A 25,127-nucleotide genomic window follows, 5' to 3' on the forward strand; every position below is an offset into this window, starting at 1 on the left:
CATGTGGCCCCTTTTTCATCGACAGCCCCATTTTACAGAGCAGGAAACAGAGGTTCAGCAATTTAATAATTGGCTCACGGTCACAGAGCAAGTAGGCTGCAAAGCAGTTTTAAACTCAGGTTTGCTTGACTGCAAGATCCGTACTCATCCGACTCCCATGCATGCTGAAAGGACTTTTTCTGAGCCGGGAAGCTGAAAGAAGGTACGGATTTTGCGAAGTTGTCCTTAAGGACCCGGAATGGGAGTATACCACCAGCTTTGTGGTTTTTTGGGCCACATTCTGCTAAATGACAGTTTTAGGCGAGGTGCCAGGAAGTGTCTGTGTGCTCTGTTTCTACACACAGGGAGGCAAGGATTTTTTTCTTTAACATGTGTTTTGTTTCCCATAGAGAGAGTCCGTTTTCTGACAGCCACTTTCCTTTCAGAGCTTGGGAGACGAATATGCCCTTTTGAAAGGAGTAAAGGGTTCAGCAAGGAAAAGTTTTCTGCTACCTGGTCCCTTTGCAGTTGAAATATCATTCAAAACATCTGCTTCTGTTTTATTTGTTTGCCTTTTGAAGAAAGTCAAGGGTAAATTTGAGATAAATAAGAAGCAAAATATCTTCGTAAAACAAAAACCCCAGTACTCAGCCATCTGAAAAAATTTCTTTAGTTTAAACATTGCAGGAGTGGCAGAAAATCTATACAAACCCCCATAATTAAGATCAGCTAATAAAACCCAAAGGTTCAGAGTTGAACTATTAAGTACTTTTTTAAAAAATATCTATTTACTTACTTTTTAGAGAGAGGGGAAGGGAGGAAGAAAGAGAGGGAGAAAAACATCGATCTTTTGCCTTTTGCACATGTCCCTGACCAGGGGGACCACACCCCCAATCTACGCATAGACCCTGACTCAGAATTGAACTGGCCATCTTTCGCTTTTGTGGGAAGATGCCCAGCCAACTGAGCCGCATCGTTCTGGGCTACTACTGCATACTTTTAGAGTAGTTCCTTCTGGTAGTTTCTGAACTGTTTTTGAAAACCAAGCCCTTGTTGGAGAGGTGATTAACAAAATCATAACAAAGTTGCCACAGAGGACTAACAAAGCCTGGAATTTATTCTGGATCTCGCCCTATAGGGAGAAGAAACAGCTAAAAGAGGAAAATTAAGCTCTGGTGCGCACACTCACGTGCACAGGTGGGCAGCAGCCCCTTAAGTAAAGACACCGACTGGGAATCACCGCCTTTTTCCATAAAAGCAACAATATTGAACAATATAGTTCCACTATCTGAATTTTATTTATGCTCTGGTTTGGTTTATTTGTTAAGTGGCTGTTTGGGGCATGTGGTGAAATTTATAGAGAAGATGTCCACCTGAAGTGTACATTCCATGAGTTCCAGCCGGGGTGCAGACACCTGTGTACTTTCAGCCCTTCCCAAGTCATACAACATTGTCACCCAGAGGCAACCGCTGATCTGACTTAATTAGTTTTCCCGATCTGGGGACTTCATATAAATGGAATCTCATGTGGTTTTTTTACGTAAGGCTTCTCTGACTCAGCAAAATACTTTAATTTATTATCCATGTTGCACGTATCAGTAGTCACATTTCATTTTGGTTTTAATTTGCTTTTCTCTCATGACTCAGAACATTGAGTGCTTCTTCATGTGCTTACCACATTTGTGTCTCTTCCTTTGTGAAGTGATTGTTCACATCTTTTGCCCATTTTTAAAGATTGAATTGTCTTTTTATTATTGAGTTGCAGGTTTTCCTTATACTCATATATCTTCATATAGTATACAGATATATACGAGACCCTCCACCTCCTCTGAGGAGTGGGGCCCCCGTTACTTGATCTTTTTGGCTGTATTTGCCCTCAAAATGATGCCAGGGATTCTGCTTTGTTTAGTACAGTACTATACTCCTAGTGCCTATGACGGCCCCCGGCACGTAATAGTAGTAGCTGTTAAACTACTGGAAAGCTTTTCAGAAAGAAAGGGTTTATCAACCCATCTGCTAGCCAGAAGAAAGACCAGGGCCTGGGACCCGCGATCTAAAGCACCTGTAGCAGGACTAGATGGAGATTATGAACACGTCCTTTGTCCTGGAGTTGATGGGCTCTTTTATACAATGGGCTTGGGGAAGAAAGATGTAAGTTGTTTTGAAAGAATTTACATTGGCTGTGGGAGGGCAGGTAAAGGTGAAATGGGGGCAGTTCCAGGACAGGTGTATAGTCCCTAAGGATGAAATAGTTCCTACTTCTGGTTGACTGTGTCAACAGTCTAGAAAGTTCATACATAAGCAGGATGTGGTGGCATCAAGTGGTTGGCTTTTTTTTTGTTTGTTTGTTTATCATAGCAGCCTCGAAGTTGATTCAAAATTTCAACATATAGTCAGGAGTGTGAGCAATCTTTTGTTGGTTTTATCCTGTGGCTCTTACCTGATTAACCTCCCATGCTCTGGCCTGGGGTGATTTAATATAGGACCTGTCAGAATTTTCTCCTTGTTAGAGGTCATTTACATAAACCTCCACTGAAGGAATGAATGAACAGATGAGCTGACTTTTGAGCTTAATATCCAGACTCAATGTTCTTGAATTTAATGGCAGTGATTAACAAGGATATAGAGAAAAAGGAAGTAATGCTTCCCTTGAGCTATAAAGTACACTTGGCACGAAAGACTGAGATACCTTCAGGGGGTTTGTTCACCAGGGGAAATACTGCTAGGATATCTCGTGAAATAGCTTCATTGGTCCCCATTTCTGAACCCACAAGTGGAAGCCACCACTAACTTGCTACGTTCTGCGACTATATCCCACCCCTTCCAAGTCCTGGGGTCTCACCAGGCTTGCTTACTGGATGATGAGAGAGCATCTAGCTTTGGAGGGTTTTAGACAATCCAGCTGATCCCAGCTTTCAACAGCTTCCTGTCGGCTCCCTCTGACACTGGCCTGACGGGCCCTTCCCTGGGGGCTCTGCCCCTCACCAGCAGGTCTGCCCCCGCTGGTTACCCTGCCTTTCTCTGCACCAGGGGCCGGCAGGGGGCTCCTTCCCCCTTGGTCTGGAAGTGGTTTTCCTGGTCCTAATCCAGCTGGCTCCAGCCTTTCCTGTTGGGGGTATACACTGAATAATCATTGTCAGCATCCACATTTATAGAGACCTTTGCCATTTACAGAGCACGTTCGCATCCTTTACCTCATATAGTTTCCAAATAGTCCTGTTTATATCCCTCTTTGTTGGTTTTTCCCAAGTAAGGGAGCATGAAGAGGGGATTTAATTTGCTCCAGAATGTAAAAGTTGCCCTCATGGAGCCTGGAGTTTTCTAAGACTTTCTGGGTCTTACGCAAAGAGTATCAGTGCTTTCTTCGCTCTGATGGGTGTACATGTGCGGTGTTTAAAGGGATCCATAGATTTTTATAGTTCAGCAACTTGGATTACATCTGTCATAAGAAATTCAATTACCACATCAAAAACATGTGGGTAGTTTCCAGCCTTTTTATTTAACCACCATCATGGGTTCCCTCTACCCTACCCTCCTTGGACCACATGTCACTAAAAAACATTTCACCAAAAACTGCACAATTTAAAATGTCATGGAACCAGAACTTTTACATTGTATCAATAATAATCTCATTCAAATTATACTTTCAAAGAGTCATGATGGGTATTCTAATAGAATTAATGTTACTCCATATGCCAATGATACATATTATGCTTATTATCTTCTTAACTGTTGTACTTTATCTTGTGTGTTTTTTTGTAGGAGAACCAGCAGAAATCCACCAATGTCATCTATCAGGCCCACCACGTGAGCAGGAATAAGAGAGGGCAGGTTGTTGGAACAAGGGGCGGATTCCGAGGGTGTACCGTGTGGCTGACAGGTATGCCATGTTGAAATATATATATATTTTTTTAATCAAAAATAGATGTGTGACACAAAATTTTAAGGAAAAATTAATGTAACATAATTGCATGTTTACTTTTAACATTAGAAGGAGCCTGAGAGCTGGCTGGGTGTTATTGCTAACTCTACCCTCAGTGAAAACTAGGACTTTGATCACGTCATGGAAAGTCTCTAGTTCTCTGTTTTCTCCCCTTTGTCAGGAAAAGATGGGACAAGCTGATGGTGACATTTCCTTTCAGCCTAAGAAATTCCACAATAGTCAATTTTATGCCTAAACACATTTACCAGAAGTTATGCACAGAGCTTTCCTAACTTGACATCAAGCGTTTGGCATCAAGCATAAAGTTTTGGATGTTTAGAGATATTGTTTTCTGATATTTTAGCATTCTAGGAAACTATTGTACTTAATGTAAAAAAAAAAATTTAAACTCTCTGCAAGAAGGAAAACTGGTGATTTCTATTTACCTGACGATTGCCCTTTGTATATAGAAATAACTCACTCCCACTGAGGTAACCAAATGAATCTCCCTTTTCTTGTGTTTTTATAGCCACAAAATGTCAAAGCTAGTGACAGAACTGGAACTAGTCCTGGGCTGTTACCTCATTCTTTGAGTACAATGTAGAGGATGTTGATTCCTGGGGAAATCCTGAGATAGCCTGTATTCAAAAGAAAAAACTATGTTCATTTTATAGCCATAATATTTCAAGTACAGACGACCCCAGATGCAAAGATATGTTCATACAGGTTATGAAATCAACTTATGTGTTATTATCTATTCAAAAATGCTGAAGTATTTTTATCTGAAGAGAATTCTAATGAATATGGCAGGCAGGGACCTGCATTGCCTCTTCTCTTGATATCCTGAGTGTTTTCCATTTGTGTCTAAATCAGCTTCATTCTTCTTTTTCAAGTTTTTTTTCCTAGTGACTTTGGCACCTGCTTTTGGTCTTCTGGTTTCATTCCTCCCTGATCCAACAACTTCTTCCAGCTTCCAGGGTGAGGATAGACAATGAGCAAGGAGCCTGCCATGTTCTAAAAGGCAGTATCCACCTATCGTGATTTCTGAAATGTTTTCTCCAACTTCCTCTTGAGACATGATGGGCAGCAGTAGATAAAACACAGCTGTGTTCCAGATGTCTCTCTCTTGTTATGGCTTATCTTCATGAGGTGTTTGCCTTCATGTATTTGCCCAAATTTTATTGGGACATCTACACAGAGTCCATTTTTTCTAATGTGGAACACCCTTGAAAAATGGAAAACTGGTAGAAGAAGGGAAAATTTTTAAAAACTATACTTCCTCTGTCTTACTCTTAGAAAATAATACTTTCCTACTTTATTTTTTTATTCTCATATTGCAGAGATAGGATATTGACCAGGCCAATTAGAAGAAACTAAATACTTCTAGTCCAGAGACTTGGATTTGGGCCCCAGCTTCACCTACATTAACTGTGTGACTTTGTCCAAGCCAATTAACTCCTCTCTAAGGAATGACACAGTATTTCCAAACTAAATGAAATAGAATAGATATGCACTTAGCACAGTGCCTAATCCATGGTAAAGTTCTCGATAAGTGTAATTAGTGTTACTTCACTGAAAAAAAATAAATTTGGCAACAATCTAGTTTTATACAGTTACTGTGATTTAACTTAGTTTCCTGAGAGCTGAAACAAAAATCAAAGGAAATTTCTATTATTTCTCTCATTTTCTGATGGGAGAGAATATACCAGAGATTCGGGAGTCCCATTTCTCCTATCCCACAACCAGACAAAACTTCTAATAGACAATGAGTTACATATTAGACAAAGTTACCTAACAGACCATATCTTTAACAATGATTTATAGAGATTGCCAACACATTCTTCATGTAAACACTTCTTCTAATGATCCTTTGTCAACACCAGGGGCATGACTTTAAAACATAACTGAAATATGGAAAGTATTTGTTTACCTTTCATATATCACCTTTCTTCCCAAGTCTCCTTTTCTCTCTGTCCCTGTCCCTACTTTTCTCATATTTTTTTCTTTTTGCCCTGTTTTTCACCTGCTATCATCACTGTAGTAGCCTCTTGACCTTCTTTTCTTTACCCCTAACTTTTCCTCTTCTATACCTGGGTGCTGTCCGACCGTGGCTTGGCACGATGGAATATTCTTCAGATTCTGAGATCTCTAGGACAACTGAGTTTTTAGAGTGCTACTTTTCCAGGGCAGTTAATATTTTGAGCTCTTAAGTAATTTTGGAAGGTAGCATTTCTTTCCCTTTCTCCTTATGTTCTCCTTCATACAGAAATTATAAAGCATGTTCCCAACCATTGTGCTTTGGAACCATGGTAAAAGGTACCTGGTAACTCTGTTCTCTGGTAAAGTCTCCAAACTCCTAAGAGTGCATGACAGTTCTAAATACATCCACAGCCTAGCTCAGGATGCTTCTCTGCCTTCATGTTTTGAAAGTCATTTTGGAAAAATTCTGAAAACAAAGGACAGTATACGGGCTCTGTTGTAGATGGCTGTTTAGCGACATATACAAGGGATGTGGGCCATCCAGCCTGGCTGTCTCTTCACTCTGGCTGATTATTGTCACAAGAGGATATGAGAACATTCTTACCAGGCCTTCTGTTGTTGTTCTTGTGCTTTTTTAATTTCAAGCCAAAATCTGGATTTCTGTGTGTAACTTTCTAATATTTGAAACACTCCGCAGGCAAAATAGAGCATAGCAAGAACCAAAGGCAGCCCCGCAAGGTTTCCCCATTTATGAACCTCCCTTGCTTGGAAAGGCTATAGTCCAAATAAGGAACAAATAGTTCTTTCAAGACTTGAAACAAACGCAAGTACTTGACTTGTAGTAAACCATGCTTTTTCTAGATTTTAAGGGTTTTCATTTGACATCAATCAAATGATTGTAATGAGGGTGTAATTACACTTCAATTAGGTAAAAATTAGGATCAGGCCACAAGTAAGATCAGGTTCCAATTTGTCATTTTGAACAATCAGGGACGATGCCTGTCTTGTCTTGCCTGTTCTGAACAGGTCTCTCTGGTGCTGGAAAAACCACGATCAGCTTTGCCCTGGAAGAGTACCTCGTCTCCCACTCCATCCCTTGCTACTCTCTAGATGGGGACAACGTCCGTCATGGCCTTAACAAAAACCTTGGATTCTCTTCCGGAGACAGAGAAGAGAATATCCGCCGGGTTGCCGAGGTGGCCAGGCTGTTTGCTGACGCTGGGCTGGTCTGCATTACCAGCTTCATTTCTCCTTTCACAAAGGTAAACCGACTTGGTCCTGCACTTGGTTCTCACATACCGCCTGTGCTCAGACTGCCAGGGAAAGGAGTGGGGAGGAGGGAAGGGAGCAGAGGAATGTTAAATTTTCAATTTCCCCCACTGTTTCTTCCTCCCCACACTTGCTTCCTCATTTCCTCTACTTAATAAATTGTTATGTAAAGAGCGTTCCTTCATTTCCAGATGCCAGGGCACCAGATGACATCAACCGTTCCACATTCACAATTGTAAGGTACACTTGGCCAGAGCTGAAAGGAAGAAAAAGTTAAACAAGAAAAACCCTAAAGCTCCATAATTTCATTTCACCAAAAACTCAGAATGCTTGGCTCGCTTAAAGGAAACAACAGTTCACTTCCAAAGCACCAGGTTCTGGGTGTTTAATGTTGAAATCACTGAGATCGAGTGTCGCTCTGCTTGTTTTAAACAGAGCATTTCTGTGAGCTTCAAATAAGATGCCTGTACTTTGAACATGCCTTTTGAATGAAATGCTCCCCGGTTGCCAGCCCTGAACTTTAGCAGAGATTCTTTTCCATGGTTTTCTCTGCAAGTCCTTGAGAGAGCGGTGTTTATTAAAACAAAGTTTCTGGACTTTCTCTGAAGTTTCCTGCCACCTCTGCAAAGCACAGACCCCCACTGTTATCTGCAGGCTACAGAGTATCAGAGTATACAATGTTTTATGATGAAGAATTTAATTGTGAAACCTCTTCTTATGTTCTTTTTTATTTTTATTTATTGATTTTTAGAAAGTAAGAAGAAGGGAGAGAGGGAGCGAGAGAGAGAAACATCGATTTGTTGTTCCACTTACTGATGTGTTCATTGGTTGACTCTTGTATGTGCCCTGACCAGGGATCAAACCTGCAACCTGCGTGTATAGGGAGGACAGTCTAATCAACTGAGCTACCCCTCCAGAGACTCTTCTTACGTTCAAAAGCATAATTTTTTTTCCAGGATCGCGAGAATGCCCGCAAAATCCACGAATCAGCTGGACTGCAGTTCTTCGAAATATTTGTAGATGCGCCTCTAAATATCTGTGAAAGCAGGGACGTAAAAGGCCTGTACAAACGAGCCCGAGCAGGGGAGATCAAAGGTAGGAAAAACAGCTCAGTGGCACCATTGCCACTTATGTAGGCCACCAGTCCTTCCTGGTCTGTCCCCCGAAACCTGCCGGAAGTTTCTAAAGCTGTTTTCCAAAATTGCATATAGCATACGCAACTTTTTATCCCACCATAATACCTTCAGTATGTCCGTGGGCTTAATAAAATATTTTTCAAGAGCTGTCGCCTCAGTGATAAGCAATAAAGCTCAGGGAATTAATAGGGATGCATATAAGTGAGCGAGCATGTAGGTGGAGTGTGTCTGAGTTTCTCCATATTCTTGCTTTTTTAAAATTCTAACCAACTGCAGGGGGCTTGGACTTGGCTAGCCAGATTTTATGGATAATTCGAGGCTTTTTCTATTGAAAATACAGCTGTATATTTTCTCATATACAGATAGAGGTCAAGGATGGCGGGTTGACCTTTTCCGTTATAATCCAAATTCTCAGTTTAACACATTATTCCAACATCTATTATGCCTTCTTGATTTAAAAAGACAGTTCTGTCGGGGCAGGTGTGACTTTAACCCTTCTGCTTTGCAGGATTTACAGGCATAGATTCTGATTATGAGAAACCTGAAACACCTGAGCTTGTGCTTAAAACCAACTTGTCCTCAGTGAGCGACTGTGTCCAGCAGGTAGTGGAACTTCTGCAAGAGCAGGTGGGTATATTGGTTGTCTTTTCTTTCTTTTTTTAAAATTTAATAAAATTATGAAAGATCATCTGTTTCTAGTTTTTATTTCAAATTGTACCAATTCTGCCTCATTGCAGAACATTGTACCCCATACTGTAATCAATGGCATCCATGAGCTCTTTGTACCAGAAAACAAACTGGACCAAGTCCAAGCTGAGGCTGAAGCTCTCCCTTCACTGTCAATCACCAAGGTAAGAGGGTGCAGACCGGCCAAGGCAAATTAGGCTTAATATTAGTCATTATGTTCCATTTACAATGGCCCTTAATAATATGGAAGGTATGAATAAGGGAAATGCAAAGTTCGTAAAGAAAAATGCTTCATATTTTCAATTTTTTAAAACCTCTTCTCCAAACACATCTTTCACCACCTGTCACCAAGAGTTGCCGTGGAGTAGGCGATCAGTGCTGTGTGCAGAGGCAGACCAGGAACGTAGCATCTATACTTCCATAGGACAATTTTATATAACTGCCTTCATACTTTCAGTCATACCAAGCTGTAGGCAAGAGCTGTTGGCAGCTGCTGGAGGATTGTTTGTCCTGAATATAAGAGCTTCTTGGGCAATTGAGAAAGAATTTGGGGAAAACAACAAACAACCTTGAACTAAAGTAATATGAATGCCTCAGTCTTTTTCTACTCTGCAAATCCCATTGTCCCCTCACTGGGGACCATCCAGTCTTAGGAGAGAGGGAGACGGCTTTAGTTGCATTTATTTTATTGCCTGGGAGGTACAGATCCAACCCCAGCTGATTGTGCTGCGTATGCCTTGACCTTGTATGTTAGTTGGTCCATACAAGTCGACCATGTTTTCATTGGTATCTTTTTATTATCTATTAAAACCTTTGCACATTTTTATAAGAGACAGAATGAATTGAGAACCTGCTTCAGCCCAGGAAGACCCAATACTCTAATAAGTCATGACAAATTTATAGACAGAACCCCTGACTCTACAAAATAAAATCTGAGTGTTCCAATGCTCCAGGCAGATTAGAAACATAATTGTAATTACAGGGTGAAATCATAGTTCCAATAACAAAGCGGACTTTAAGGTTTAAAAAGAAACCTACAAATAATCTAATAAGTAATTATTTTTAGTCCTAGGGATGATAGGAAAGGGTTCAGAGCAGTGATCCAGGACCTGGGTTTTAAAGGACGAATAGTTTTCAGGTGGGAAGGAGGACAGGCCTGAAACCACATGTGTGTATAGACTATCCATTGGCTGGCATTGTCGGTGAATAGGCTCCCAAGTGGGGAAAGGGAAGAGGTGGAAGTCTCTACATAAGCCCCCCTGGGCTGGAGCTTGAAGGGCTAGCAATATCATGCTAAGAATTTTGGAATTTTATCTTAAAGTCAACTAAATACAGGCGGGGAGGCCAAAAAAACCAGAATTATTTTCTGGAGTGCAGGCCCCTTGTAGTACAGGCTTCCCTCCACTAGATGAGTGTTCTAGGAACCCGTCTGTGTCCGTGGACCAACTGGTGTTGCTGTGAGGGGCTGCATTTGGCTTCAGTGAATTGTTTTTTTTTAAGATTCTTTCAACACACTTGCCCATTTCAGGATGGGTGATTTACAAGTGCACCTGCACACATGGCAGTGAGTGTTCAGCAGTTTTTATCCAAAAACAACATGACACTCTCTCTATTCACTCGATCTTGCCCCAAGCAACCTTTTTTTTGGTTTGTTTCCCTGGATGAAAAGAGCCCTCAAAAGGAAACATTTTGCCAATGGGAAAGAGGTGAAACAGAAAACGGCAGAAGCACTGAAAGGCATCAAAATCAACAAGTTCAAAAACTGTTTTGAGCAGTGGGAAAAAAAGTCTCAATAGGTGTATTGCATCTAATGGAGAGGATTTTAAGGTGACTGAGGTTTAAACGTGTAAGAATAAATACACAATTTTTTATAAAGTAATTCCATTTTTCAGGGGGTCCCCCCTCATAGTATACTTGGTGAAAAAATGTAGCCAAACCAGAATGTCTGTAGAAAGAAGAAAAAAGAAAAAAAGAATGAACAGTGAATGTCCAACACAGTTGCACACCATAAGGATAGATACAGCCTGAAGTGTTCGGATAAATCATCTCCACTTGAAATCTTTTCACCACTCCGCGTATGGAAGTTCTAGACTCAAACTTATCTGGCTCCAACATATGGGAACACTAAAAACATGAAAGATTCTGCCTTCATCCTCCCGTCAACTGAATAAGAAAGGACTGCCCTGGAGCCAGATGGCTGAACAACAGAGTTTATGGAAATGTTCACCTGCTTTTCCTATTTTGCAGCTGGATCTTCAGTGGGTCCAAGTTTTGAGTGAAGGCTGGGCCACTCCCCTCAGAGGTTTTATGCGAGAGAAGGAGTACTTGCAGGTTATACACTTCGGCACCCTGCTAGATGGTATGGGTATTTTTTTTTTGTTTGTTTCTTACTCTTTATTATCATTTTTTTGTTATTTGGCCAATTCAATGAAATTTTCCAAATCATACCAGTTCTATTATTCTTCTTCTTGATCGGTGCATTCAAGACAACAGCTGAAGGACAGCTACCATACTATTAGGGAAAGGGGCCTTGCTCTGGACTCAGAGATCCTAGCGTTCACAACCTACTTCGGCCACATATTCTTGTGGCTTTGGAAAAGTCACTTAACTTGTTAGAACTTTAGTTTGTGTGTCATCACTACCCTGCATTGTATAATTAAAGACTGATTCACCGACTAGATTTCTAGACACTGTACAATTCCGACTACTGATTTTGCTCATTTCCTCTCTTTTCTGTCAACTTTCCATCTCCAAATGGTTCAGGGCTTGTTCAAGGTCGCATTACCCAGCCTCCGGACTTCCCTTTCTTTCTACTCTTTATTATTAAAGAGAAAAATCTTTCTCAAAGTCTTCATAGAAGCAAGAAATGCCAACCTTTGGTTTATAAAACTTACTGTGAAAATACTTAGATCACTTATGGCATGTCTGATTCTATTATGTATAAGCTTCCATTTTAAGGATTTTTCTAATTATCCTCAAAGGATTATTGCTTGTTTAAAACCAAGGAACTAAAGGGTTTCCTTGCACATGAAGCCAAGAGATAGTTAAGTCTATTTCACCTCCACCTGCCCATCGTTGGCCCTGGACACTTAAACGGTGGCAGCAAATAATCAGATGCTTACCATCTGGCCAATGAGGATGATTCAACACACAGTGCTGGCCTGCAAGGCACCATGTATCTTCCAGGTTGCTCTGTCAAGCATCAAAAAGCAGCTGCTTTCCTTGGCAGATGCTACAGTGTCAACATTCATGCGCATACATGAAATACAGGGTCCGGCAGAAGTAACACCCGCTTGAGTGTGGTTGGTAGGGTAATAATATGGGTGTAATAATTTATAGTTTTAATTTGAACATTTCACCTAAAATGTCATATGGTGTGTTTGAGTGTGATATTGTTATGTTACAGAATTACATGCTTATGATTTTGTAATAAAAAAATCAGGGGCATTATTTGTGCCAGACCCTGTACATTAGGATGGCTTCATCTATTAACCCCTAACAAGGGGGCATTAAGGCAGCTTTCTGGGCACAAGCTGAATAGCTTTCAGAGTACTGATCTGGTCAAGGTCGGAAACATGTGTTATTCAGAAAGCTTCCGGACCCTTCTATAATCATTTCCTTCCTTGAACTGCCTGAGCTTATCAAATGGAACTTGCCTGTTTCAAGACTCTGGAGGACGGCTGATAAGTGGGACGGATGGTGGTAGAGTCACTCTGAATTGTGGTAGAGTCACTCTGAACTGTGGTAAAGTCACTCTGAATTGTGGTAGAGTCACTCTGAATTGTGGTAGTCACTCTGAATTTGTGATACTGAGCAGGGCTCGGCCTTTTAGGAAGAAAAAAATCAAATCAGATGTTCTTTCTTGGAAAGGATGTTCATGTTCTGGGCTTGTGTCTCTGCCTGGGGAATGGGGCATAAAGCCAGAATTAGAGGTCAAAAGAAGACTCTGGTCAAAATGGGCCCTCTCCCCTCATTCCTTTTATCAGCTGTTCCGTTACCAGCTGTGGCTGATAGTGCCCCCAAAACTGAGGCCTTCATTTCTCAGATGAAATCACATTTCAAAAACACTTGATTTTCTTATAGTTTACCTTAATAATTATAATGCATATTCTGTGCAGCACTTCACTGTTTGCAAAGCATTTTCTCAGGCGTTATTTCATTTGATCCCTCATGGATGTCCTGGAAGACAGGCAGCTATTTTATCCCACTTTACAGATGAGGAAAATGACCTCGGGCTAAGTACTTTGCTGAAGCTCACACCACTGGTAAGTGAGGGGCTCAAGGCCAGAGACCAGAGTCTCCTGACTGCCTGCTCAGGGCTCTTTCTGTATCTGGCTGCTCTCTGGATGTCCTTTCCAATAGAAGTTAGTAGGTAATGAGGTTTGTACAACAAACAGTTACAAGCTGAACCTTTACCTCGATGTTCTAATTGCAACATATGCTGAACACAAGCTGCGTGAACTCAGCAGCCAGCCACATACAGAGGTTGACCATGAGCATACAGACCAGAGCTGTGGCCAAAAGAAAAGTGAGCCACCTTGAAAGTAAGGACCTTATTACAGACACAGTACTGTAACTTTTGCCTAGTATTTGTTCTTTAAAGGAAAATACCAGGGAGGGGGGTATGGTCACAGAGGTCAATGTTAATAGAAGCCAGGGGTTCTTAACTTAGGGTCTAGGACTTCAGGATGCGGGGACAATAAAATCCTACAGTAGGCAAGTAGTTTATGTTTTAAGAAGGAGAGAAGGGGGCATTTTTTTTTTCCTGGGCATCCTAGATTTTGATGGATTCTAAAAGGAGCTTATGATCCAAAAAGATGAAGAACAGCTAATGAAGATAATCCATCTAGATAATTTAAGCAAAATCTCTTACCCTCCCTCTCACACCATTTTGGTTTCATTTTATGGGGTTCTTCAATTTGCAAGGTATGTTGCTTTTCTTTTTCTCATGTTTCGTACTACCATGAGGTAGGTGAAGCACTGATGACTGCTCTCCCTTCCCGTGTAGTCCAGGCATTTATCACTCCCCTCCCCCAAGCCCACCGGTCTGGGGATACGAATGAGGTCACTTTGCATTAATACTGAATCCACTAGTTCCCAACCCCTCCCTGCTCATACAGAAATCCCCGTTCTTCCCAAAACCTACCCCTAAGTGTTTGTAGGAATTCTCAAGGGCTATTCCCCGTGCTCCAGTGTTAGGCCCACAGCCATGTGCCACTTGCCACGCAGATCTCTCTGTCTCTCTGCACCCACAGAGGCACAGATCCTACCCATTCACTCCAGCCACCACTGTCCTTGTACCCAGAGAGCTGTGGAAGTTCACATACATTCTTCTCAAGTGGGAAGGACCCTCTTAGGAGGTTGCTTATGTCCTACGGTGTTGAGAATCGAGTGAAACAACTCTTGCAATCTGTATACGCCTCTTTATTCTCCTGTGGTTGCCAGTGTGGCTATGCTGGGGGCAGGGTAAGACCAGATGTCATGCTATTTCCATAATCTGCACCCACTTCCAACCTATAGGCCTATTTCTGGGCCTCTGTGCAAGACTCCCTTTAGCCCTGTGCGAATTCTCTTCTCGCTTTACCATCTGCCGCTGCAACCAGAGTCCACTGGACATGGCTATGTAACCCCAGCTGTAGTTAGGGTTTGAAATTCCTCATACCCTTTAGGAGTCTCCTCAACTCCTATGGAAATTGGTGAATAAAAAGAGATACCAGAGAAAATATACCACTTGTGGTCTTGATTGGTGGCCCCTAGCAGGGTCAAACCATGGCAGTCTTGTGAGGCTCGATCATTTAAAGCTGTCTTCGGTGGCTCTGAATTTTCAGAGCAGGGCTTGAGGGCTTTCCTTCTGTACTGCCAGCATTTATTTAGCATTTAATGTGGTCTGACCGTGGCTTTTGACATCGCACATCATATTTGATCTATATGATACCACTGTGAAGATATGCACATGAGGAAATAAGAATTGGAAAGATTAAATAACTCACTTGAAGTCTTGATTCAAATACAGGTTATCCTGGCTCTAGCATTTGTGTTTATTTTACAGAACATATTTTCACATCCTCTAAACATCTGGGATTCTAAGATGTTCTAGAGAAGTTTGTTTCATTATCTTCTCCCAAAGCGTGGTATAGAACTATTTGCAATACTTACACCATCACATATTTACAAAAGACAGTTTCTTTCCAAAGTTGGAGAAGCCATTGACATATGTTAAAATTATTTTTAAAACAAATAATCATCTAAAATAATGCTTTTGAATTGTATTGAATAATGTCTAGTACAAATCTGGTGTCACCAAGTTTTTGCTATTATATATTTTATTTTTTCTAAAATAAAAGTAGCAAAAAGCTCAGTACATTTGTTTGTTGTATATGTGAAGTTTTATAATAGGAATTTGTTACTTGACATTGCTTGAAGACTATTTTCATAGAGAGCTGAAAACATGTTTCTTAATTGTGTTTGCATTTGTCTAGATTTGGTCCTTTCTGGTAGTACTTTAACTTTCCAAGTACCTCTTGGAAAAGGGTAGTTCAATTATTGTAAGTAGATATTTTATATTAATTAGAAATGGTTGACAACCTAACTACAAAACATCCGGATGAACTGGTTGGAATTACTTACAGTTTGTGATCCAACCAGTTATAATAAAATAATGCTATGTTCTTCTTTTGACTGGAGTCCAAACAACAGGAAATTTCTGGATCAGATGCAGCTGTTGTTTATAATGTTGCATTTGGCTGACAAGAGTAAACTTGTCTCTAAATTCTTGCACATTTTGTGTCTGAGATTTTAAGTTTATGATGTTCTCCATTACTTACTTCTTCTGAGGTTGGTCTTTGTTTAGTTTCGCAAATCTGGAAATTTTTTTCAATAGAATTTATTAAACATTTTTAATTGCAGAGGGACAAATCAATTTTAGATGCAATTTAAAGTGGATGCTCCTGGTTGGATTTTGTGATTGTACTTCACTTGTTTGTGATGTGTGATTATGCATGAACTTAATGTTAAGCTCTGATGCTTGACAGTTACAGAGCTAGGCATAAACTCATACTTGCTGTGACTGTTAAATGCTCTGTACCAGAATGAAAAGGTTGAACTCTGAAGATATTTATCTTTGGCATTGTTTTCACCATTGTTGTTTTTTCTTTAAAAAGCGGAGGTAAGCAACAAAAAGCAATTTAGTTTCTTTCCTAGAAACAGCCCCAAACAACTGGTAAGCAGATCTACAAGGATAAAACAAAAGGCTTGAAAATTATATAAAGCAAAAACAAAATCATTCAACTGAACATGGAGTTATGAGTTGGACTAACCATGGCTAAAAAACCACAATACTCTTTTCTAAAGTGAGATATACTGCCATAAAATAACCAAGGCCGTTCTCACCCAAGGTTCAAGCACACGGAGGGACAAGGCTAAAAGCCCGTCAGTGTTTAAAGCTATGGAAAATGTTTCAGCAGAGAGTTAAATTGTTGGTTAGGTTTTTGTATTAGAAATGTAATAAAGATAATAATACAGATACCACAGTAAATCTGCTTATGCCTGTATGGAGTTGTAGCTACAGATGACATTATTATTTGGTAGAACTTCTTTCCTCAGCATCTCTCAGCTTAGCTCACTGTCCTGACACTCTTGTTGGGATGTGCTGGTTCCTTGGTTTGCATTTTCACTTAAGGCCAAGGCAAAAGCGGATCACAGGCTACCCTGGGCAGGAGCCTAGTGGGACTGAAGGAAGTTTTTACAACGAGAAAGTGAAGTATCCCTTGGATTTCAACCCAGAATAACTGAGGGAAAACACCCCTGCAAGTGTGCGGCAGTCAGAGCGAGGCTTCCCCCAGCATCCTGCCCATCTTGGGCTTTGCATTTTGTTTTACTTTATTTTGGTCAAGTCACTCTTTATAAGCAGTGCGGTCAGTAATCCACAATCCACAGAAAGCATGACTTCTAACTAGATCATCCGTATCCTTGAAGGTGTTAATCTCCCTCTTTTTGTCTCAAGTAGACTATGAAAATTGGTTTAATTATCTTTCACCATAAACCTCCACTGGTACAAGGCTTTACAGTATACGTCCTACGAGCAACCCAGAGAGATACATATTATTTATTATCCCAGTTTTCAAGGGAGAAAACTGAGCACAGAGAAGGTGAACGACTCAGGTAGCAAAGGGGAGAACGGCTGGCTGAGCTTCGTGTTCTCTGCACAGGGCTTGGCCGGCTCTCATTGCCCCGGGACTTTGAAACAAAGGAGTTATTTGAATGACAAAACCCATTATTTTCTGTGCACAGTATCTTCTTTCTGGTTTGTAAGGACTCCCAGAGCAGGTTACAGGATTTTATGATAGGGTTTCTTTATTTCTGGCAGTTTCTGTCTATATCTTGTGACATTTTTTTACGTCCTCGTCACTTCTGGAGAGAATTTAAAAGGTGTAAAGTGAGAAGCCTGGAGATTTTGGTTTCATAGCTACTAGAGAGTGTATTTTACCCACCAAAACAGAACTCAGATCTCAGATCTTTAATTCTATTGGAGGCATTCTAAATGTTGGATTTTGAAAATTAGCCTTAAAATAACTTCATTAATCTACGGTATATTCCTCAAATCCAGAAATAACTACATTTGTTTTCTCTGGAGTTCAATATTTTCTTTATTCACCTTCCTTTCATTTCCTCTGAGTTTTGAACTTTGAAACTCCCGAGAAATCTCCCTAATGTTCTTTAGTGCTTCCATTTTCTTATCTTGTAAATACAACTGATTTATGTGTTAGAATGTTAGGGCATCACTACAGAAGGGGGAAACAGTTGTGTAATTTTTTTTACATTAATTATCTGGCTTCATTAAAACATTAGATGTTTCCAGGGAGCCAAACTGCATCCTTTTAAGCCACAAACTAAAAAAACACAGCTACACCTTTTAACCATTTTATCTAGAAACATTTTTTTAAAAATGTTCTTCTAAAAAAACCAAACAACTTCTTATTCACTTAAAAAAAAGAAGAAGAAAGGAAACTTTAAAAAATGACTCCACTCTCATCGGTTCTCCCAGTTACTAAGCTGAGCTCTGACGGGATGGTGCGCTGAGGCCTGGGAGACTGGGCAGGTCGCCGGCCTCACACTAAAGGAGCCCCAGGACTCTGTGTGTTTAGTTTCTGTATTAATGCAGTTTTTTCAGAGAAATAGTACAGAGAGAGAGGGGCAGGGAGGGATGAAGGGGGTGAGAGAAAGAGACTGTTTGTTTGTTTGTTTGTTTGTTTGTTTGTTTGTTTTAAGGAATCAATTCAGGTAATTGCAGAGGTGTGACAAGTCCAAAATCTGCAGGGCAGGCTGGCAGGCGGTAGACCCAGGGAAGAGTTACAGTTCAAGTCCAAAGGCAGTCTGTATTATAGAGTCGTACACCTGAAACCTATATAATTTTATTAACCAATGTCACCCCAATCAGTTCAATAAAAAGGAAAAAAGGCAGTCTGCTAGCAGAATTCCCCCTGCGTCCTGGGAGGTCAGGCTTTTTCTAGTAAAGCTGAGTGGATGAGGCCAGCCACGTCAGAGAGGATGATGTGCTTTATTGAGTCTACCGACTTAAAGGTTAATCTCATCTAAAAAGGCCTTCAAAGAAATGTTTGAAATCTAGAATAATGTTTGACCATATATCTGGGTACTAAGACCCATAATTTTCATAATCTTAAATTGACCTTTATGGTCAAGCTATCGTTTGACATTTCTTGCAGCTGAAAATGTAAATTTTCTGAACACCACATTCCACATCTTCCAGTTTGTTGTGTTGTGTGCTCAGAAGCCAGAATATCCAGTTTACGTAAATACCTTTTAACGAAAGAGACAGCATAAAGGTGAAAGGAGCTCCCTCTCCAGAGAAAGTGCAGGAGTTTTAGTAAATAAATGTTATGTCATTTTTCACTCCTCCCTGTTTCTCTGACTGATGCTTCTCAGTTGTGGCTGAGCTAGCAAGATTTGTGATTCCCAGCTAAATCTTTCTAAAAACATCTAAAGGTGATGCTGTGCCAGCACCACAGTAAACAACATCAGAGGACTGCTTGTTTGGGGTTCTACTGATTAATATTGTCTGATTTTTTTTTTTTCTTTTTCAATTCAGTGTGTTAGCAGTGCAGTTAGAGCCTACACGGATCATGGAGTCTTGCCAATGTTGTTACAAGGTTATTTCCAAGAAAGACTGGAGGTTTTTGGTTTGGTTTGGTTCAACAACTTTTACTTTGTTTAGTTAGGATCTTAAAGGCTTCAAGCTTCCAAGTGCATGGAGGTTAGGACCAAGCTTTAAAAGGGGAACCCAGAGGGGAGACACCCCTTGTTGGTCACCCAAATTACTGAAGCAACCTCCATGATTTGAAACTCAACCTGTTTTTCGCAAATGCCCCATCTCCCGCTTTGAGAAGCCCCTCGAGGACTTCTCATCATAGACTCGAAGGAAACTGGTACAGCTAACCCGAGAGTGTTGGGGTTAGGGCTCAATGCCTATTGCAGGAAATGTTTGGAAGGCACATTGTGCACAACCGAATCGCCGTTACGGGACAGCACACTTTGTATTCCATATTCACGCACTGTTTGGCTCTTTCTGTAGACGGAGTGATCAACCTGAGCATTCCCATTGTACTGCCCGTCTCTGCGGATGATAAGACGCGGCTGGAAGGGTGCAGCAAGTTTGTCCTGACCCACGGTGGACGGAGGGTGGCTATCTTACAAGATCCTGAATTCTACGAACATAGAAAAGAGGAGCGTTGCTCCCGTGTGTGGGGGACAATGTGTGCGAAACATCCTCATATCAAAGTAAGTTGCCAAACCTTTGGAAAAATTTCCTTGATCTCTTTCAACTTGGGACAAAAATAGTTCTTTTTAATTCCTTCATGAAGGACTTAGAAAAACTGGGGTTAGATGGAAGAACACATTTCTAAGGGAGGTTTTGCAGGCTTTGCTTTAGAAATCTTTTTAGAAAGGGGCAAAAAAATGTCTTTATGTTGAGGGCTGGTCTAAATGATCTCTTGTGTCCTTGGATTCAGTGATGTGTGGCTCTCTCAGCTGAATGGGAAGCAACTGTGCCGGGCAGGTAGTTTAGTTTAGCATCATGAATAACTGTGCCTGTGCAGGAAACCACAGCCAGGCCTTGCAGGCCTGTCTGTCTTGAAAATTCACAAGGGAAGTCAATTTCTTCATACAGAAGGGTTCCAACCAACCATGAGAAAGAGACTCAAAGTTCATGTTCTGTGGCCAGGGCAGGGGTCAGTGACATCCTTTCAGTAAACAAAAATCGGTACAGATATTGGCAGAGTTTCCAGAGGGAAAATACCACATTTTCATTAGTGGATAGTTTTTAGACTGAAAACTGTATTCATCTGATTAGGATCATTTCAAGTCTGTCCTGCCTAAAGGCAAAATAGACTAAAACTCCTCAGATTCCATCACAATTTCTAATTGTTTTTAGTGGCAGGGTGGGAGTGGAAGGTATTATGGAATTGCTGGAGGTGGTTCATTTCCCATAAAGAAAAATATGTGAAATTGATTCCAGAAATGATTCCTCATCTGAGATTAAAGCATTAGGGTTGAAATTTAAAAAGACATATACTTCTAATTTGACTTGTCAAATTCCCTAGCTGTGGTCACTCATTTTCAGAAAGTTCACAGGAAGAGGCCAATTTGAGGTCCAGGAGACTCTCAAAAGCACATCTTCTCTGAGGGCCTCAGTTTCTTCATTTATAAAAGGAGGGGTCCAGACTCAAAATAACTCCAAGATCTCTTTCAGCCCTGAGACCCTGTAAAATGGATGTTTAAATAAACCTGTCAGAATCTGGTTCCCCAGTTGAAAAAAATAAATGTTGCAAGAGAGCAGCAGCCTTTTTAAAGCTGCTGCTGGCAGCCCCTGATAACAAGAGGTCAGTTGGCCGCAAAGCGGCTTCTCATTTATTGGACCCAACTCTCCACCCTGCAGATAAGCATCTCTAATCTTAACGCATGTCCAGCTCAAAGCCATCTGAACCATCGCTCTTCCAGAGGTTGGCAGACTGTCCTGGAAATGGCTGGACACTAAGTGCTATTTGAGGAATTGTGTTCTGGGCCTTAATTTATGCCTGTTTCATTCCTTCCCTGATTATAATCCTACATAGGTTTGTGGTTTCATCTTCACTTAGTGACCTAAGGAATGGTTGCCTGTCACCATGCCCACTGAGATAGTTCCACTGTATGGGCCTGACATCCACCAACCAAACAGAACCTAAGGACACTCTTCAGCAATTGTTTCTTTTCATCTTGTCTTGTCATATGGGCTGGCAGTTGGCGCTCAGAATTTCTGAGAAGCCAGGGAGAGCGGTCATGTGATTGTGGCCTTGAAAATAGAGTCAGTGACTTTGTACCATGAGGTTATTAGGGGGACCCTGTAAACATTCCCAGTGTGCTGTCTGGTTGTGAGAAATGGTCCATGGGTAACCAGAGAGAGAAAGCCACTCCCCCTGTACACACTACACTTGACGTGAGGCAGGTGAGTTTACCACACTCACAACATATGGGTTTTATTGGGAAAGAAACTGCATTTTTTTTTTAATACCTTGAAATTCACATAATGCTTAAATATCTTTCTTTTTTGAGAACCCCAAACCTTCCAAAAGTAGTTTCTTCCCAAAGTAATCATAGGCCTTCTTGTATTTCCACATGGCACTGGGAATGATTTTTCCATGGAAAAATGGTCAGTCATTAGGGAAATGGTCTGCCCCGGTTGCATTGCTCCCCATGGAAGTCACCTTGGCCTTCCATCCAAGTCATCCAGACCCTCTCTCAGGTCACTAAGATGGAACCATGTGACATGGTGGCAGATGAAAGCATGAAGAGGAGCAGGTTAAACTTACTAAAATAATGCTCAGAGGAGACCTGTTGCCTTTCATCCATGGCTCTCAAAGCTTTTCCAAACTGATTATTTCTCACAACACTCTTGTGAAGTAGCTAAGAATCATTACTCCTATTTTACAGATGTAGAAACCAAGAGAACAGGGTATGACTTCCCCTTAACTCTGCAGTGAAGACCGTATGGTCACTTTCATCAACAGAGTCACCTGGGGAGCTTTAACAATCACCCATCACTGGATCCTGCCCTCACAGATTTTAATTGCCTTGGGGTCAGTTCTGGGTGTTGGGGGTTAAAGTTCCCTGTGATTCTATCATACTGTGAAGGCCAAGAACCAGCACATTAGATACCTATCCGGAGCTCTGTCCTGTACGGCTCCTCCTGGCCGTGTCCTCCAAGCACCTCACACTGCACATGTGCACCCTCTTCCCAAACCTGATTCTTTTCCTGTGTCCCCCAGCTCAGTGAGCAGCTCCGCCACCCCAGTGTTGGCCACGTCCCACACCTGGATGTCATTCTTACCTCTGTCTTCTCCCTTGTTCATTCAGCCACCAATCTGGATGTCTCTGCCTCTTGTGTTGCTTGAATTTGTCCACTTCTCTTCCGTTTCAGCTTGTGCCAGGACATTTCATTTCTTCCCTGTCTCTTGCCTTTCTCCTCTCTGATCCTTTCTCCATCTTTTGGCTAGCGTGAACGACTGAAGCTTTATTTGGGAATTCTTTGTAAAGATATGACTTCATACGACCCCTTACCACCAACACTCAACATAGTCTCTCCTCCTGCATTCTCGCCACTCATCGTCCTCTCTCTTACTTTTGCACATGCTAGTCCCTCAAGCTAGGACACTGTTCCTTCACCCCTGCCTCCTCACCTTATTTGTTACTCCTTTCCCCTTTAAGAAGTTGGTCTTACTCCCATGACCTATGAGCCTGACTGGGTGTCCCTTCTTTGTCCTCCCAGAGTACTTTGCCTTTGTCCACACCTGTCCCACAGTATTTACTCTTCTGTCAGCCCACTCAGACTGCCAAACCATGAGATCAAGGACCACATCTTGATCTGTCTTGTTCACCATCAAATCCCCACCAGCAAGCCCAGGGCCTGGCACATAGTAATTGCTGCCTGTATGGAGGATGAACGGAAGATGCCTCTGAAGGTCACACTGAATATCAGCATGGAGACCACTGATGAGGGGCAGTGGGTGCAGTGGGAAGAGAGCGTTGTTTGAAGGAGTCAACTGTTTGCACTTGAACTCTGCCATTTCCCTCTGTAAAACTGCCTTCTCCTCCGAAAGTGAGGGCATTAATTCCACAAGTTCCTTGCAGCGCCGAATTCCATGACTAAGATAGGTATCGCAGAAAAGAATATATATTCTCCACTTATATCACGTTACTCTTTCTTCTCAATTCTGTTTTCCGAACACTGTCATCATGACCTTCTTTTCTTGAACTCACCACTTCTTCCCTTCCTTTTGCTTTTTTCCTCTCCTCTCCCCGTTTCATGCTGACCTCTGCACCTTCCTGACCTCAGCTGCTCCTCTCTGATTTGCATGTTCCCTCTTCTCCTCCAGGTTGTCCCGTTCAAGTCTTCCTCTCCTTACCCTCTCTGAGCACATTCACCCCTTCACAGCCTTCCTCCTACTGTTTGAAGTCACCCTCTCCTCCTTTTTGCGTTCATGCTGTCTGTGATTCCGAGCCCAATTCCCCCTTCACTGCCTCGCTAGCCTCCCTGAAAGCCTGTTCCTCATTTCCCTGTGTGTGTACAGTTCTGCAAACTCTCTAGCTGGTTGTGGTTCCTGTCTGTCTTTTGCAGGAGGTGGGACTTCTAGGAAATAAGGCAGAAGCACAGTTTTGTGGACCGTTGAATCACTTTGGGGAGAGAGATGACCTTGATACCTCTCCATTAAAACCAAAAACATAGTTTCAGCATTGCTTTTCAAACAGGCACACTTTAGGCTAGGTAGTGAACAAAATTGCTTCAATGTTGCCTTACACACAGAACCAGTATAGGGTGGACCCCTCGTGTCCAGAATGAGTTACTACACTCTCAGGGATTTGGAGTCTTAGAATTTTCACAAGTTTATCTGTAGTCTAACCTAAGCAATGAGGAGAAAGTAAATGCATAGGCATAGCTATTTGAAAATCTTCTTGTTCAGTGATTTTTCTGAGCACCGAGTTTTGAAAGGGGCCATGAAAACATAACCAAATCCTTCATACAATCACCTTCTCTCCACCCAGGGCTTCTCAGCCACAGTGCTATTGACATTTGGGCCGGACAACTCCTCGTTGTGGGAGGGGCTATCCTGTGCAATGTAGGATATTGAGTGGCACCCCTGGCCTCTACACACGAGATGCCAACCCTCCCCACCCACTGTTGAGAACTGTGGCTCTATTCTCATCCATATTCCCTGAACCCTTGTGGAAGGCAAGTCATTGTAAACCCAACATCCGGCCATGACAGGAAGTGTGAACCAGAGGTACTCCATCACCACCTTGGTGTCTTCTGACCACTGTTTGCAATCAAATCAGCTCTCTCCTCACTCTTGCCTCCCTCCCCTCTGGTGACATTTCAGATGGCCACATCGTCCTTGTGGAGGGCAAAAGGCAGTTATGGAATCTGATCAGACAAAGGGTTGTTAAGACCATTATTTGAGGAATAAGATTCTCTTTTGTCTTAATGCTTGAGTATGGACACTTGCTCTGAGTTGTAATTCATTGTACTGCAACATACTTGTTTATAGAAAAAACAAAGGTTGTCATGGTTTTTTTGTGTGAGTTTATTGAGATGTAATTGACATAATACATTGTGTAAGCTTAGACTGTAGAGGTAAAAACCATGCTTCGATGCCACAAGGTAGGTGGCAATGCCTTAACTGTGTGTTGTCAGGCCCGAGGGCTCGTTCCAGCCCCGCAAGGAGAGTGCTGACCCCCTCTCCTTTCATCCAGTGCGATCACGGATTTCTTTTTCCTTACTTTGCCCACTCCTCACACCTCGTATTTGTGGGTCCCACAGTAGAAATACAAACGGAAGCCCACATATTATCTTTAAAGGTTACATATCTAACTAATAAACTTAAATAAAAATTTTTTTTATCTTTCTACTTTGACAACTATGTTTTGGTAACAATCTGGAAGGTCAGATTTAGGCATTTTGGTTCCGCAGCAGAACACGGTGGTGTGGAAAGTTGGCTCCTGGCTGGCACACCACCCGTCCGTCCCTTTCTGTGCGTGGCCTTGACCCATTTCAGGAAGGCACTCTGGGTCTGTTTTGCTTCTCAGCTTTAATTTATAACATGGAAAAT

General features: G+C 41.7%; 1 protein-coding gene and 1 non-coding gene across 2 annotated transcripts in view; one reads left to right on the forward strand and one right to left on the reverse strand.

The window, feature by feature from the left end:
* PAPSS2 (3'-phosphoadenosine 5'-phosphosulfate synthase 2) overlaps window positions 1–25,127 on the forward strand; it is a 73,702-nt gene that overhangs the window by 42,605 nt on the left and 5,970 nt on the right. Inside the window, exons 2-8 of the mRNA XM_054572802.1 lie at window positions 3,742–3,859; window positions 6,908–7,143; window positions 8,107–8,245; window positions 8,795–8,913; window positions 9,024–9,137; window positions 11,221–11,332; window positions 19,562–19,767. Of these exons, the coding sequence (XP_054428777.1) occupies window positions 3,742–3,859; window positions 6,908–7,143; window positions 8,107–8,245; window positions 8,795–8,913; window positions 9,024–9,137; window positions 11,221–11,332; window positions 19,562–19,767 (1,044 nt within the window). The remainder of the gene's footprint in view (window positions 1–3,741; window positions 3,860–6,907; window positions 7,144–8,106; window positions 8,246–8,794; window positions 8,914–9,023; window positions 9,138–11,220; window positions 11,333–19,561; window positions 19,768–25,127) is intronic.
* LOC129070076 (U6atac minor spliceosomal RNA) lies at window positions 24,654–24,774 on the reverse strand. The gene has a single exon (XR_008529088.1). It is a non-coding gene; the product is annotated as a U6atac minor spliceosomal RNA (small nuclear RNA).

The sequence above is a fragment of the Pteronotus mesoamericanus genome, unplaced genomic scaffold (genome assembly GCF_021234165.1).
Source record: "Pteronotus mesoamericanus isolate MK-2021 breed Mesoamerican mustached bat unplaced genomic scaffold, CSHL_Meso_final contig_24, whole genome shotgun sequence".
Classification (NCBI taxonomy): domain Eukaryota; kingdom Metazoa; phylum Chordata; class Mammalia; order Chiroptera; family Mormoopidae; genus Pteronotus; species Pteronotus mesoamericanus.